This window comes from Chaetodon auriga, chromosome 20 (assembly GCF_051107435.1).
Source record: "Chaetodon auriga isolate fChaAug3 chromosome 20, fChaAug3.hap1, whole genome shotgun sequence".
NCBI lineage: Eukaryota > Metazoa > Chordata > Actinopteri > Chaetodontiformes > Chaetodontidae > Chaetodon > Chaetodon auriga.
This window is the reverse complement of record NC_135093.1, coordinates 5,691,089-5,706,065: the sequence shown is the minus strand read 5'-3', so window position 1 is coordinate 5,706,065 and position 14,977 is coordinate 5,691,089. Positions and strand designations below refer to the sequence as shown.

Genomic DNA, 14,977 nt, shown 5'->3' with positions numbered 1-14,977 from the left:
TCTCTGTTACATCCTGGGATTTGCAGGTGTAAATTTGTTGAAGTCTTTGCTGGAGCACGAAGAGGCTGCTGTGTCCCCTGGTGGCCACTGGGTGGCATCACAACAACAAGAGACAGTATTTATGTGGAAACTTGTGAAATATTTACACCTGACAGCGCAGATTTACTGAATGAAACTAATGCAAATTTGTCAATGAAATAATTGATAAGATTTTATTTCATGGGGTAAAATTAGATGCTTCCCAGTTTATGAGTAAAATCATGTGATTCCACTTGTAGAGAAATAGAGACATACTGAAAGATAAGAAGTGAGGCAGGCCAGAAATTTAACTCCATATAACATGAATTATGTCTTATATAGAGAATATTTCAACATATTTCTCACTGTTACTGCCCTCAAGCTCACTGTCCCCCAGGGGTGGAGGAAGCATTCAGATCCTTAAGTAAAAATACCTAAATTAAGTTAATTAAGTGCAAATACTGAAGTCTTTCCACCAAAAAGTATTTGAAGTATCAAATGTAAAAGCACTCACTGGGCAGCAGAATGGCCCCGTCACTATCATATCATAATAATATCTGACTATTATCACTGTAACAATACTATTTATGTAGAGCTAATCTTAAATATCATGTTTCTAACAGTTTAATCTGAAAAGCAGCTAAAGCTGTGAAGCAAAGAATACAGTATCTCCCTCAGAAATGTAGTTGAGAAGAAGCTTAAAGTATCTTAAAATGGAAATACTCAAATAAAGTACACAATTACAGCACTCGAGTCCATTACTGAGCATGATGTTATCTTAACAAACTGCACAACGTTGCCCTGACACAGCTCAGCCACGTGTCTTTAGAGATTCAGAGACGTGCCTTTATTTATGTTATCTTGAGTGAAGTAGTCGGATTTATCTTACCCTCTTGTGTCACTACGTCTTCAAAGTGTGCGTCCACCCAAAAAAGCCACTCACTTGAGCTCATCCTTTGATTTTTCAGAAAAAATAAAAGAGATAAAAAGCACTGATACATGCGAAAGTGCGGAGGTCAACGGACAGTTTTAGTCATTTGTTGACATGAGCATATCTGTGCTTGTTACAGTATTATTTCAGCATCGTTTCTCTTCCCGTCTCTCTTGAGTAACCAGCATTGTGTGGCAGAGGTTGCAGCAACAATTCACATCCCTCACGTACTCAGCGGTTACCCAACAGGTTTCAAACACAAAAGGAGAAGCTCAACGCAACTGTAGTTTCAAGAGACGGAGGACAGCCGCGCTCGCTCCGCATCACCAAACCTATTTTTAATTTACACCTTTCCTCAGAAACACCGAGCTGCCCTCTGAGAGTCCCAGCAGAAGCTCCGTGTGGGAAGAAATCCCCTCTGACACCAGAGGACAATCCTGTTTGACATTACTGAGGAGAGAATGAACAGAGATGACAAAACCGCTCGCTCTGGGCAGTGCCTGAACATTTCTCAAATATTTTCCGAGTAGAGTCGATTACCACATCTTATTTGAGCGTATTTGTCTGCCCTTCTCTCGACACAGCCTCTCCGCTGCGCTCTCGTGTGCGAAGCAGGGCCCTCACACACCGACGGCCTCTGTGGGAAATTAACAGCAGCCAGACGAAGGCCAAGTTTGGCTGCTGAACATACCAACGTTACACATGTTTGGAGGCTGCATTTAAAATTCAGTCTAATGTGGGTGATTATCCTTTTGGGGCATGCATTTTTAGATAATCTGGTGGTTCTGCTGATTTAAACTCCATAAATAAGACATCATGAATTCAATAAAGCATATAAATAACTAGAGAAAACATGGAAAACATGCCATGAGACAGTTGAACGATCCAGCATTTAAAAACTCAGCTTGTTATTATGTTATTTCATCCTGCTTCTTATGACAAAAACAGACTTTATAGGTCATTTTTATGGAAATGTCAGTCTGTCACTTTGATCCAGACTGAAAAGACAGCTCGTCATTCACGGTCGCCTCTGCGTAACTAACCACATTCCCATCTGTGCTTTGTTCTCTGCTAGTTAACAAATGTTAGCATGCTAACAGGCCGAGCCAAGACTGTGCACACGGTAAACACTGCAGCATCGGCATAGTTAGCATGCTGATATTAGCATTTAGCTCAAAGCACCACTGCGCCTCAAGCAGCCTCACAGTGGGACTTTTTTTTTTATCGTCAACTAAAAAGTAAAAATTGATTTCATAATAATCTTACTGTACTTATTCACTAATTTTTGAACACTTTGGCTCCCCGTCCTTGTCGGCCCATGACAGCCTGCACTTCTCATGAAACGCCCTCGGCCAAATGACTCACACAGGCAGCGTCTCTTCTTTCAAACGTGTGGTTTTTATTTGATAATACTGAATATTTTGTCCTTCGCCCGGACTTACACAAAGCATCAAACACATGCACAGTCCTCTATTCACACAAGGTACCCATTTCTCATATCTCTACACCTTCTCCAAAAAGGATGAATCTCTCTCACTCTCACGTTACTCCAGCGCAAGAGGACCTTCTCACCTCGACACTAACAGCTAAAGACATCGTAGACAAAGACAGCGAAAACACACAAAAAATCATGACAGGTATAATAATAACACTGAAAAAATACAAAGTAATGGAAAATGGAAAGAGTTTACTTTTAAATTATGCCTCTAATACTCCATCATATATATATTTTTGTGTTAATGTAGCTTGAGGTGTATAAAACAGCACTGTAAACTTTGATTGAGTAACTTGCTTTCTATGACAGCGATAAAGCTTTCATTAATAACTGGAAGGAGCAGGAAAGACGAGTCAAAGCTAACATTAAGCATGTAAGGACCTTATTACTCATGAAATGGACCATCTGCGAGAATATATCGGCAAATCATCAAACTGCTGTTGGCATTGACAATCAACAGATAATACAAAGACACTGAAATAACATCCCACGAGCTCTTTTTGTTTCCCTTTCACACATAAAATCTGCAAAAAGATCCCTTATAGCCGAACCTCACACACCCCTTTTCTCTTTCATCGCAAGTGCTGTTTTATCTGTAATGACAAAGGTAGCAAGAATAAGCTTGCGTTTGTGAATATGGACCACCAAAAGCACTCAAAATAGGCGAAATCTGCACCTGAGGTGGATCTGTCGGTCTGGGCGAACGGTAATATCTGTCACATCAGAGTGTTCAGGCTCTTGTCTTTACTGGAACTCATCCTCAAAAAGTGCAAATCTAGTTCTAATGCAGTAAATAATAATTATCAAGTAACAACAAAAGTATATGCATAGGTACTGTACAGCTACATAGTGGGGACAACAAGGGAGAGGGATGAAGATGAGATGAGGAAGGGCGAGAGAATTTGGGGATATTTCTGATTGGTTTCTGTGTTTTATCTCACGAGCAGGTTTGAATTTAGAGCGCTCATCTTTACACAGCATAGACTGGTCCAGTGAGGCCAGCGACGGGCGCAGGCTTCAGTTAAAAACCACAACAAGGAAAGAGTTTCACCCAACGGAGCCAGAAAAGATCAGCCGTGCACGATGACTCATGTTCTTTTTAAAGAAAACAGCCGAGCGTGTTGTTGTGGGCGTCCGACGTCACCGGCGGCCAAACGGCTCCCGGCAGGGACGATGAGAGGAGCGGCAACCAATAGTGTTCGCAGAGAGGGAGACAATCATTTAAAAAAAGGCAACTTGGAATTTGGCTTTGGAATAAAATGGAGAATGAGGTAATAAAAGTAGAAACACGATGGGTAACGAATGATCGTCCGTAGATCGGGGGTTGATTGGTAGAGTCGGAGAGCAGAGCCGTTAAAGAGCTTTGCGGGGCAGGAAGTGCTCTGTCTCACCGACGATTCATTTCCTCCTGACGCCAGCCTCAGGAGGAAGTTACATCATCACTTGACCAGTCTATGTCTCATGATGCTATTTTACTTGTTTTCACAGACGCTGAGTCTGAGAACAACCTCTGAGCCTCTTCGGAATCAGTTAATGTTGAGCAACGCTGAGGCGGAAAGCGGCCTCGCGCTGCTTCCTCGGACTGACATGTTTACTGACAACAAACACAAAGAGAGGCGAAAGGTTGTTTTCAGACCAGCAGGTAATTTCAGTCACATTAGCTTCGCCTTTGTTATCAAAAATCACTTTGCCTGATGTTATCTTAAATTTCAATGGAATCGTTTATGTTTATTTTCACCAGGCGGGCAGTCAGGTGTGCCGCGGGATTAAGGCTCCTCTCCATCCAGGAACTCCTTCTTGGGCGACGCGACGCCGCGGTACCAGGAGCAGGAGTTGTCCGCCCTCTTGATGCAGGCGTAGTGGTTGGCCTGGCGCCCGTACACCTGCTTCTCAATCATCAGGTCCGTCCACAGACACTCCTCAGGAGCGGAGATCTCACAGGGCAAAGAGGGACAGCGCACAATCTGCAGAGACACAGAGAGGACCCAAGTTATGACGCCATCGCATTTAAAGACGCCATATTGTGCTTTTTGGGGTTTTCCTTTGCTGGGGAAACAGCTAGCCTGCCTCTATCTAATGGTTAACCTGCAGCTCATACAAAACCAAAGCACACAAACAAAAATCAATGAAAGAAAACAGGAAAAAACAGTTAAAATCCTCTCATATAAGATGCTGGAACCACTCAAACCGCCGACTCAATTATGAAAGCTGATATCCACTGACTTTCTGTCATTTAGTCCCGTCAGCTGGTCCATACCTCTGCGTCCTCACTCACTGTTCTCATGTTTGTTGTTGCAGCTGTTGTTGTGGCTCGTGTCTCGTCTCGTTCGCCCTGTTATGTCTGGTTTTGTGCTCCTGGAGTGGAAACTCTGGGAGATAAACCATAAGTACACAGACGGTCCTCCGCTGCCTTACCTTGCATTCACAGCCCATCTGGTAGCGCTGGCTAAGGCCCTTCTTCTGGGTGTTGCTCAGGGAGTCCCAGAGCATGATGTAATCACACAGGGTCACATGCATGCGCCCGCCGGCCTCGGCCTTGCCTGTAAAAGAAGGAGACGGGACGATAAAGGCTTCATAATAACAGACACGTGACAGAGAATTCAGAAATAACAAGATCATGCACGCAGGAAAACACCAACACCCACCTCCTGATGCAATATAAATACTCTGAATGTACAAAGAGTCCCGAACTCTGAGCGTCAAATAGGTTTCACAGTGATACAATCTGTTACTTTTCAGACTGGAAATGCTTGCAGGCATCAACGCGGACCACTTGTCCTCATGAAAAGCTGGCGTTTACGCTTCACACACGAGCGGCACCAGTCAAAACAAGGAGATATTTCGAGTTGAGTTTACAGATCTGCTGAGGCCGCGTCCTCCTCATTTCATTACTATCTGTCTGCAGAGCAGCTCTCAACATGTTGAAGTCTTCACAGTGTGTCCTCGCAGACGGACTGACTCACGTTTCACTGCCACTCTTCCAAATTTTAACCCTTTGAACCGGAGAAAGGATGAATCATTTTAAAAGACGCCCCGGTCGGCAGAAAGTTTACTGTCTTTCTACATCTTGAAAAAGTAAAGGCAAAAAAAAAAAAAAAAGTGTCTGAGAGAGAGGAAACGCTGGCTTCAGCAGTTCCTCCTCTTACAACTCTATGTGCTGTAATTAGGGCCGAGTGTTTGCGGGTGCATCTCTGTCTGCGATGGGGAAACCAGAGCATGCATGACATCATGATCCTCGCTGTACTATGTCTCATTCTGCCGCTGACTGCTCTCCATAACAATACCGGCCAGGTTTAGCACACAAACATCAAAGGAGTGGTTCGACTTTTTGGGAAATATGCTTCTTATTCTGTGGTGGAGAGCTGGATGAGGAGACTGATACCACTCACACATCTGTCTGTTAAACAAGAGGCGGCAGCCGGGAGATGGTTAGCTTAGCTTAGCATAAAGACTGGAAACAGGGGGAAACAGCTAGCTAACCTCTGTCCAAAGCAGAAACAAGTCATAAACACAACACTGACATATTTCTCATCATCATATGGCGAACTTGTTAGCAAACAGCTGCCTGTTTACCATCTCCTAATGGAAATATCTGGCTCTTTAGCTGCTAAATGCTCCGCTGCGTTCACCAGCTAGCTGCTAACCGTCCGCTGTCTGCTGCTGGGCAGGGGGTGTACGGTGGGTTTTAGGGCTTTGGCTGCCTGCTGCAGTCCAAAACAACATGATAAGAGGAATAAAGGCTGTAAAAATGCAGCCTTGTGTTAAAAATCTGTGACAATACATTTGAATACAAGGTCAAAGACAGCCGCTGAGGCACAATGCACCGAACTAGCAGACGCTCCCTTCAGGCGGTTATCTCCTAAAGGGAAATATTTTATTTTCATTTCATGGTCATCTCACCTCGAGCAGGGACAACGAGATATACCTCCCAGGAGCTCAAGCTGCAGCACGACAGACGAGGTCACTCCCCGTCTCCGCGGGGTTTAGTCAGCAGCGTATCATTACCCATAATAACATAAACAGTTACTCCTCCAACACACAAAATGGCCTGTTGTCCTTCATCCGATCTCATGTTTGTCTGCCAGGCTGTTTACACCTGGAGGTCGATATCTGATTATCTGTCTGTGAATTCCTGCTGCTGCTTTCCTGTCTGTCTGTCTGTCTGTCTTTTTATTCTTTCACTTCTTGTCTGCGTGTTGAAACTTAGAAAAGTGAAATCATATCAGCAGCAGTGTTTAAAGGAATACAGCAGCAGTTCATTTACTCAAACAGCCATTAAAGTGCACCTTTTCTCTTGCTAAAGGGAAATTAATCACTTTAGCTTCTGAATTATTATTTTAGGTACATTTGAAATACTTCTCAAAGTGACTCTTATCAAATGTAATATTTCCCAAAATGCTGAACTATTCCTTCAAGTGCTGGCATGGGCCACCAATGACTTTCCATGATCATATTTTTGGTTTTGCGTTGCTACCTGTCAGTTAACAGGTAAGATGACCAGCCGCTCCAGAAACATAAAATCTAGTGAAACACACCTGAGATCAAGTACTCCTTCTTGCCATTGGCATCCAGGGTAACGCCACAGACAGCGGACACGGGAGCAGTGAAGACAGCCTCGATGTCCTGGTTAGGCCCTTTGAACATCTGGGACACAACCACAGCCACGAGGTCAAAGGTCAGAATGAAGGAGCCAAAGTCTGAAACTCTTCTGACTGAAATGCTACCAAACATCTGGCAGATATTCCATCAAGTTAAGAAACTCAACTCGATCATTGTATTCTTACCTTGATCTGTTTGACCTCATACTGGATCCTCTTGATGGGGTTCCCATAGATATCGTTCCCAGAATCCACCTCTTTCTCTCCCACCACCTTAGCTCGAATCACTGTTGGGGACACAGAGGAACATGAACATTAAATGATCCCACCGTCAACCCACAGAAAGCACAAAGACGAAGCCATTTCCATTAAAAGGATGCAGACAGAGCGCTGCTGTGAGCAAACACATACGTGACCAAGGTGTTCTTTGGAGACGTGAATGCACTGAAGTGTGTTTAGTTTGCTGTATGCTGTGCATGTGAACACATAAAGATAGCGGAGAAGCCAAATCACGAGTGAAAATGAACAAACCAATACAAAAAACTGGGTTCCACAGTGACATGAAGACTTTTTAAGAACTTATTTTGTTATTTTAATCAAAAATATAAAACAATAACCAGATGTGCCGGGCTGCAGCTCATTATCAAATTCATCTAATGAGCAGTTTCCAGATTCTAATTAATTGTTTTGTCCATAAAATATAATAAAATAGAGAAAAATGCTCATCATAGTTTCGCAAATCACAAGGTGGCGTCTGCAAATGTCCGACCAACAGATCTAAGCTCAGAGACTCAATGTGCAGTGAGATGAAACAGAAAACAGAGAATATTCGGCATTGTTGCTTGAAGAGTTTAAGAGATTAATTGATTATCAAAAGGCGTTGCAGATTATTTTCTGTCTGATTGATCGATTCCACTGACAGTCGTTAAGTGAAACATCACCCGAGCCTCAGATTCTAGTTCACCACATCCCGGGCCGACAAAAGGGCAGATGGACAGCAGCCAACACCACCTCAACAGCTGCCTCCAGTCTCAAGTGCACATACCACACTGAGGCACAGCAGCGACCATAAAACGAGCCGGAGCAGCTCAGCTTCGGCTTCTTCAGTAGCCCAGTCAATGAAAACCCAACCGAAGGTTTCCATTGGGTTCAAAACTGCACGAGGGCCAGACGCATTAAACAGACTTGGCCTGCAGAACAAAGCTTCCAGCCTCCAAACATGACCAGGAAACCATCAAAGGAGCAGAATTAAATAAGAATACAACTTGAAAGCTGATATACAGGGAAATAGTGGGCCAGAGGCACTTTTCTCACCGTGCGTGTGTGTGAGAGTGTGTGTGTGTGTGTGTGTGTGTGTGTGTGTTTTAACGGGCTGACTGGCTACATCAAGCTTCAGCTATGCTTAGGGCATTTATTCAGAATGGAAAATATGAGCAATAGAGAAAAAAAAAAAACATAAAATAAGCAGGAACAGAGGACACGTACACATAGATAAACACACACACACACACACACACACACACACACACACACACACACACACACACACACAGAGTTGACTGCTGTTGCTCTTACACCCTTGGGTTCAGTTTATGGCTTGGAGCAGACACAAATATGGGGGTTCATGGCTCCCAGACTTAATAGCGTCTCGTTCTTCTGCTCCTTCCTTCACCGCTTCCTTTTCCCCGTTTATGTCTCCCCTGATCCTGAAGATGCATACTTTTCTGCCAACGCAACAACAACAACAACACCAGCTAGCTACACTACTACAACTGCAACCAAAAGATGTCATAAAAGTAAACAACGGCTATCAGGTTTCCCTTCTTCTTCTCTCCTCTAACAAACTGAGACTCCAAAATTATCCTCAGATTTAAGAAGCTAGAAATAGTAAAAGTTTGGTATTTGTGTTTGACAGAAGAGCTGAATAATTAAACCTGGTTGGACTGAGGTTCAGAGGTGGTTAAATCGATCCTCATCCTGAGGCATCTCATCCAGCGATCAGTTAAGTGAGCAGGTGATGACCTGAGCAGCAGACACAATGGTTAAATACATGACATCTGTGGCTCTGTGAGGTGTGATAATACTGCAGCGTGTTAGCGAAGGTGGTCTTCATTTCAGAAAACAGGAAAGTCGTATTGAAATCCATCACTGAATCTATTGAGGTTGAGCTCTCAAGCTGCTCTAATCAACATTTTCGTATTGATAACGGATCAAATGACTACATGTAACGTGAACGAGGTCGCTGGTTGTGACAAACCACAGAGAGCCATCAGGCGACTGCAGGCACAGCAGGAAGCTGTTTCCAGGGAAAAAGCTCTGATAAGACCACCAAACACAACCTGCCCGACACCGAACGACACACAGGGAAGCATTTACAACCCGGATACCAAAAAGATTGTGTAAAACAAAACAGAATGTGATCATTTGCTCATCATTTTTGACTTACACTCAATTAAAAACAGCACAAAGACAATATATTTAATGTCTGACCTCACCAGGGAGAGGAGCAACTAAAGATTGGGAAAGATGTGGAATGATCCAAAAACACCTGTTTGGATCATTCCACTGGTAAACAGGTTCACTGGTAACAGGTGATAGTATCATGACTGGGTATGAAAGGGGCATCCTGGAAAGGCTCAGTCGTTCACAAGCGAGGATGGAGCGATGTTCACCACTCTGTAGACATATGATTGGACTCTGTTTTTATTTACGTTTTAGTCCTGACGTCTTTGGAATCAAGGTTGTGGTTGTTAAAGTTGTAGTTCCCTCAGGAGCTGGTGGAGACCAAAACAGAGCTATGAAGAGAGTGATGGTGGCAGTACACTGCAGTACATCAGAACAGATCTGAGGGTCGAATAGTTTCCAAAACCGACCCTCTGACCTCGACACCTGACGTCATGCCCTGATTGGCCAGCTATGCGGAGGTGAACTGCTTTCTATAGCTCTCCTCTTTCATGTGTTACACAACTATTTCTGCCACTTATCATGTGCGCGAGTGAGTACATCACTGTGAAGGACTTCCTGGACAGACTGACTGTCAAATTTAAACTAGCTGGCTGCAGTTTGGCCCTTCAGAAAAACCAGGACCCTGAATACTGGACTCAAATTCACCAGGTGGCCACAGACCGGCTGTATGTTAACTTAAGGGTTCACATATCAAACTCATAAGATGATCATGTGTCAGCCTGTTTAAAGCTTGTCTGCGAGATAAGAGATTTGTTGACTCTTCGATGAACAAATCCAGGTTTTTTTTTCTTAATCAACTTGGAGCAGGATACAAAAAGGAACCAGCTCCCAGCACTGATCCCTGGATTTATGAAGTCATTCATCAGAGCTTCACCGAGACATTAGTTCCTCACAAGCAAACTTCTGCATTTTGGTTCCCCTCTGATGCTTATGCAAATACGCAGCCAGAGTACGTACACACACACACACACACACACACACACACACACACGCAGCAGTATACCTGGCTGGCACTCTCTCCTGCATTCCTCTCAGTTTTTCCGCTCTCATTTCCTGACCTCATTCTGAGCCACGAGCTAATGAGCGAAGAATCAGCAGCAGGACACGACAGTGAGGGGAGATCGCCCTGTTACTCACAACGGATCGCCGTTACGGGAGCTTATCTGTCTTCACCTCAGTGCTGCAGACGCGTTTAATTCTCAGCTTCCCCCCCCTGCAATAAAGCCAGAGCGGATGATCCTGTGCAGTCTAAACAGCGTGTTGCGGAGGCAGCAGACTACACAGCGTGATGCCAAAACAGCACGACTACCAGGGGCCTGCAGGCGGCCGCGTCTCACCGCAGGTTGATCCTGAAGTCATCTGATCACCAGCAGTCAATCAGCAGCCAGGAGCCCCCTCCATAAACCACCAACTGACCCACATTTCGCCCGCTCCCCTACCCTCCCGGCCAGGACGACGTCTAATGACTTATACATGCGTATCAGTTGCACTACGCAATGTTTTCCATGCAAACCCCATATGAACACACACACACACACACACACACACACACCACATCCTCAATGCCCCCCTTTCAATCCACCGCATGACTATCCATTTCTTTTTTCATATTCCAGTGACCACCAAATCATCCCCGACTTTCCTGGTGCGGTTTGTTCAGCTCCAGACGTATGTGGGCCGTCTGTTTAACCAGTCATTTGACCAGAGACGAACCGCCCTCAAACACACTTCAGCCTGCCTCTGTCAACATCTGGATGAAGACATGTGCAGCAAAGACCAAAGCTCCGGTTTCCTGTGTGAGGTCTTCATGATGCAGTCACTGGAGCTGCACTGCGGTCAGTATACAACAGATCAGGAGTTTTATATTTAAGAGATATTATCAACAAAATTGGGCTTTTAGCGCCTTCGTGACAAAACAGGGTTAATGGAGTTTTTGGCCTCTCGGTGGAACAAGATGTAAACACAATGCTGACATAGCATCACTCTGTACGTTGAACTTGAACAGCAGACACAGAGCAGCATTATCGCCAATTTGGAGTCATGTTTCAGGCCACCTGATGAATATAAGTGCAGTTTACACTCTATTTTAGCTCCGTTTTGGTCTCTACCAAGTCCTGAGGGAAATATCTGGCTCTTCAGCTGCTAAATGCTCCACTGTGTCCACCAGCTAATTGCTAACTGCATCCTTTTGGTAGCGTACAGTTGATTTTTAGAGCTATTTCACTGAAAAGGCCACAAAACTGAACCAACATGTGGGCCAGAAAACCAAAACAATGAGCTGAAAAAATGTTTAAAGGCTCCAAAGACATGAGAGGAACTGCAGCTGGGTGACAAATCATCACTTTGAGCGACTTCTTCTTCATCTGAGTCACGTGTACATTTATTTTATTTTATTTTATTAAGTATTAATCAACTGTTAAATATTTCAACCTTAGTGAAAAGTCTTTATGAGACATATATGAGGGATTCTGGCAAAGAAATGTGTGTATAAACACAGCTTAAATACAAATACACAACATGATCCAGTTGTTTGTACTGTACGATGTTGCCATCAGGCTAAAAAACTGACTCTTCAAATACAGTCTGAAGTATTTTCAACAGAGTGACGTGAGGTTTTGCACCACAGGGTTAAACTTTGTTTCTACGCATGTCGAGAAGAAAACATGTCTATACTCCCATAAATGGAGACGTGCACAGTCAGCGTGCATGTGTTGTTGCATGTCCACTCCTGCAGACAGCAGGGTGACTCTGGTCTTCCACACCGCCCAGCCTCAGGACAGTCTGACTGGGCAGGGCTGCCGGGGAAGTTCCCCTTTGTGGGCAACAGATTTATATGAAAGGAGGATGTTTGTCTCTGCACATGTGTGATTGAGTGTGTGTGTGTGTGTGTGTGATTGTGTGGATGGTGCATGACACGGCTCGATCTTTATAGCTTGCGGTCCGACCCGGAGCATCATTAAGCATGAAAAACAGAAGGTGACACACGCACACTGGTGCTGGTCCCTGCATGTGCAGCATGTACGCGAACACGCCATGAAAAAACAACACAAAACAAATATCAATTGTCAGACCGCGAAGCTGTTGACAATGCCGCTTTGTTGTTGCCTACATGCACATTCTGGGCAGCCAGACAACCAACTCTATTCTGATTCTCTGCCTCGCTGCAAGCCTGCAAAACCCATTTCTCCTCTCTACGGTCCTGCCTTCACCGCTGCCTGTGCAGCATCTTATCTGGGGGTGTTTCTCCCCGCAGATTGGGGTTTTCAGATCCGCCAAAAACCACGGTCTCATCCTCAGGTCCACCCTGAAATCATCGCCGGACAATGACATCGACCACTGTTGCCATTTAGCGGTTTGCACTGCCTTCAATCGAGCATCCTCCCCCCTCAGCGGACAACAGCTACACTGACTCACACACCCTTTAAAAACAACACGAGCGCACCAAACACAACACGCCGTCTCTCAGGCCTGCCAGCTCACTGAACTACTGAGTCACACCTGAAAACAGAGCGCTCATTTTGCAATAAGGAATCACACAGATACACATCTTATCCACACACACACCCGTGCATGTGGAAGTGTGTGAATAAGGAGTCGAAAGAAGGGAGAGGGAGCCAAAGTAGTGTGGTCTTGAAGTTTCTCATTCTCAAGGATACCATGCATATTTTAACTTTGACCGTGACTTTTATTGCTTTTTCCCCCAAAACACACCCTGAGCTGACAGCCAGATGTCATCTGTAGCCAGAGTGTGTGTGTGTGAGAGAGTCCACCATGCATGCAGCAGGCCTACAGTGTATGAGCTGTGTGTGTGTGTGTGTGTGTCCCTGTGTTACACCGGAGCAAAAGTTGGGAAAACCCCAGCAGCATTCCTGTAATTCCTCCCAGCACCACCCCTCACAGGAAGAAACAGGGCAGGAATGGAAATAAAAGAGGAGGAAAGAAGCTCGCGGTGTGACATATTCTGTGGTTGAGATTCAATCCCCTTCCTCCCCACCTCCCTGAAATTTCTCTTCACATTCTCCATCCCTTGTCCTCCTCTCCGCTCTTTCCCTCCTTGTCTCTTTCCCTCTCTTGTGCCACGTTGCCCTGCAGAAGCCAGGCGACGCCGCTCCGTCCCGGAGCTGCTGAGGGTGAAGCCTGGTAAACACACCACTGGGCTCCAGACCTGAGACATTATGTACAGCGATGGTCCCGGACTCCTTCCTGTTCACCACCCTGACACACACAAACACCCTGACACACAGCAGAATGCAGCCCTCCTGTTGTGGCTTGCACGCAGACAATGACATCAGAGGGGATAATTAGCATAAAGTTCATTAAGGTCATTATTAACTCATCAGTGAGCGACACAGGTGCACTTTTAACTCCCTGTTGTGATGTTAAGATGCATTTTAAGGGGACTTTACCTCAAAATGAGCATGTGTTTGTGTGTGTGGGTGTGTGCGTCCAGTCAAAACATGCCTCCATTACACCTAAACAACATATTTTAATTTTATTCCTGTGAACCACAGACGGATTCTGGGCCATTTTAGAGGTGCACGTTTGTCACCATGACGTGACAAAATCTGTCAATGGGGTCTGCAGTCTGAATGCAATGCGAGCTGTCGGGCCATGGCCTTGAGGAGCGACACCCTCCACCTCCGGGCTTTCCAACGGCTTCCAGAAGCCTCTGTGCGCCCATTCAGCGCGCACCAGGGGCGGCCTGAGCGCCGCTGGAGCTCCCGTCAGATGTGCAGCAGCCTGGTGCAACATGGGCAAGGTAAACAACAACAACAACAATAACAACAACAGTCCCCGCCGCTGTACTCACCTACATCCGCGTTGCAGAACGCCTGTTGCGGATGCACCGGGGCGCAGCTGCACGCTTCCGCGAGCTCCTCCGCCCGCCACAGGACCAGCAGCGCGAGCGTGCAAAGGATGCCGTTAACGGAAAACGGCATTTTTAGAAACACTGATGCGGTGTTTTTTCTCGCCCTCGTCGTCGCTGTGCGCTGCGCAGATGCGTTGCGGTGTAGATCCAGCGGCAGGCAGCGGCGTCCCCGCTCCGCTTTTCTGTTTTTTTCACCGACTAGCGACGTCGACAACGGCGGACGGTCTGCGCGCTCAGCTCCGGTATGAAGGTGAGGGGTTCGCCGTGTGCCCGGTGGCCCTCGGAGGTGTCTCGGCTGGTGTCTGCAGCTGTCTGTCTTTCGGGACTGTTTTCGTTTACAGGATCAAGGCGGTTTTATAAAGCTGCCGTGCGGCTCCTCCCCCCGGCGGTACCGGCTGAACCGGCAGGGGGCGCTGCGTCCCCCGTCTGCAGCGCGCGGAGCCGCTGCATCAGCCCGCAGGCAGAAGGCTCTCCGAGATGTGCCAGTCAGCGGTGCCATGTAACTAAGTACATTTACTCAAGTACTGTACTTAAGAGTAAATTCGAAGTACGTGCACTTCATCTGAGTATTTCCTTTTATGCAGCTTTATACTTTATTT

The 14,977-nt window shown here is 45.7% G+C and overlaps 1 protein-coding gene across 1 annotated transcript; it reads right to left on the bottom strand.

Annotated features, from left to right (window-relative positions):
• Nucleotides 1-2,328: 2,328 nt before the first annotated feature.
• Nucleotides 2,329-14,713, bottom strand: timp2a (TIMP metallopeptidase inhibitor 2a). The gene is made up of 5 exons (XM_076759903.1): nucleotides 14,319-14,713; nucleotides 7,229-7,329; nucleotides 6,980-7,088; nucleotides 4,860-4,984; nucleotides 2,329-4,408 (listed from the first exon to the last, which is right to left on the bottom strand). Exons 1-5 carry the CDS (start codon nucleotides 14,446-14,448, stop codon nucleotides 4,211-4,213), a joined length of 663 nt encoding a protein of 220 aa, XP_076616018.1. The 5' UTR covers nucleotides 14,449-14,713; the 3' UTR covers nucleotides 2,329-4,210.
• Between the last annotated feature and the right edge of the window lie 264 nt (nucleotides 14,714-14,977).

Bases quoted from the DNA above. Each gene is read 5' to 3' on its own strand.
- timp2a (XM_076759903.1), bottom strand. From the start codon at position 14,448: ATGCCGTTTTCCGTTAACGGCATCCTTTGCACGCTCGCGCTGCTGGTC. The intron at 7,330-14,318 runs GTGAGTACAGCG...TGTCCCCAACAG, and splicing joins GTTCTGCAACGCGGATGTAG to TGATTCGAGCTAAGGTGGTG. The intron at 7,089-7,228 runs GTAAGAATACAA...GTTGTGTCCCAG, and splicing joins ATGAGGTCAAACAGATCAAG to ATGTTCAAAGGGCCTAACCA.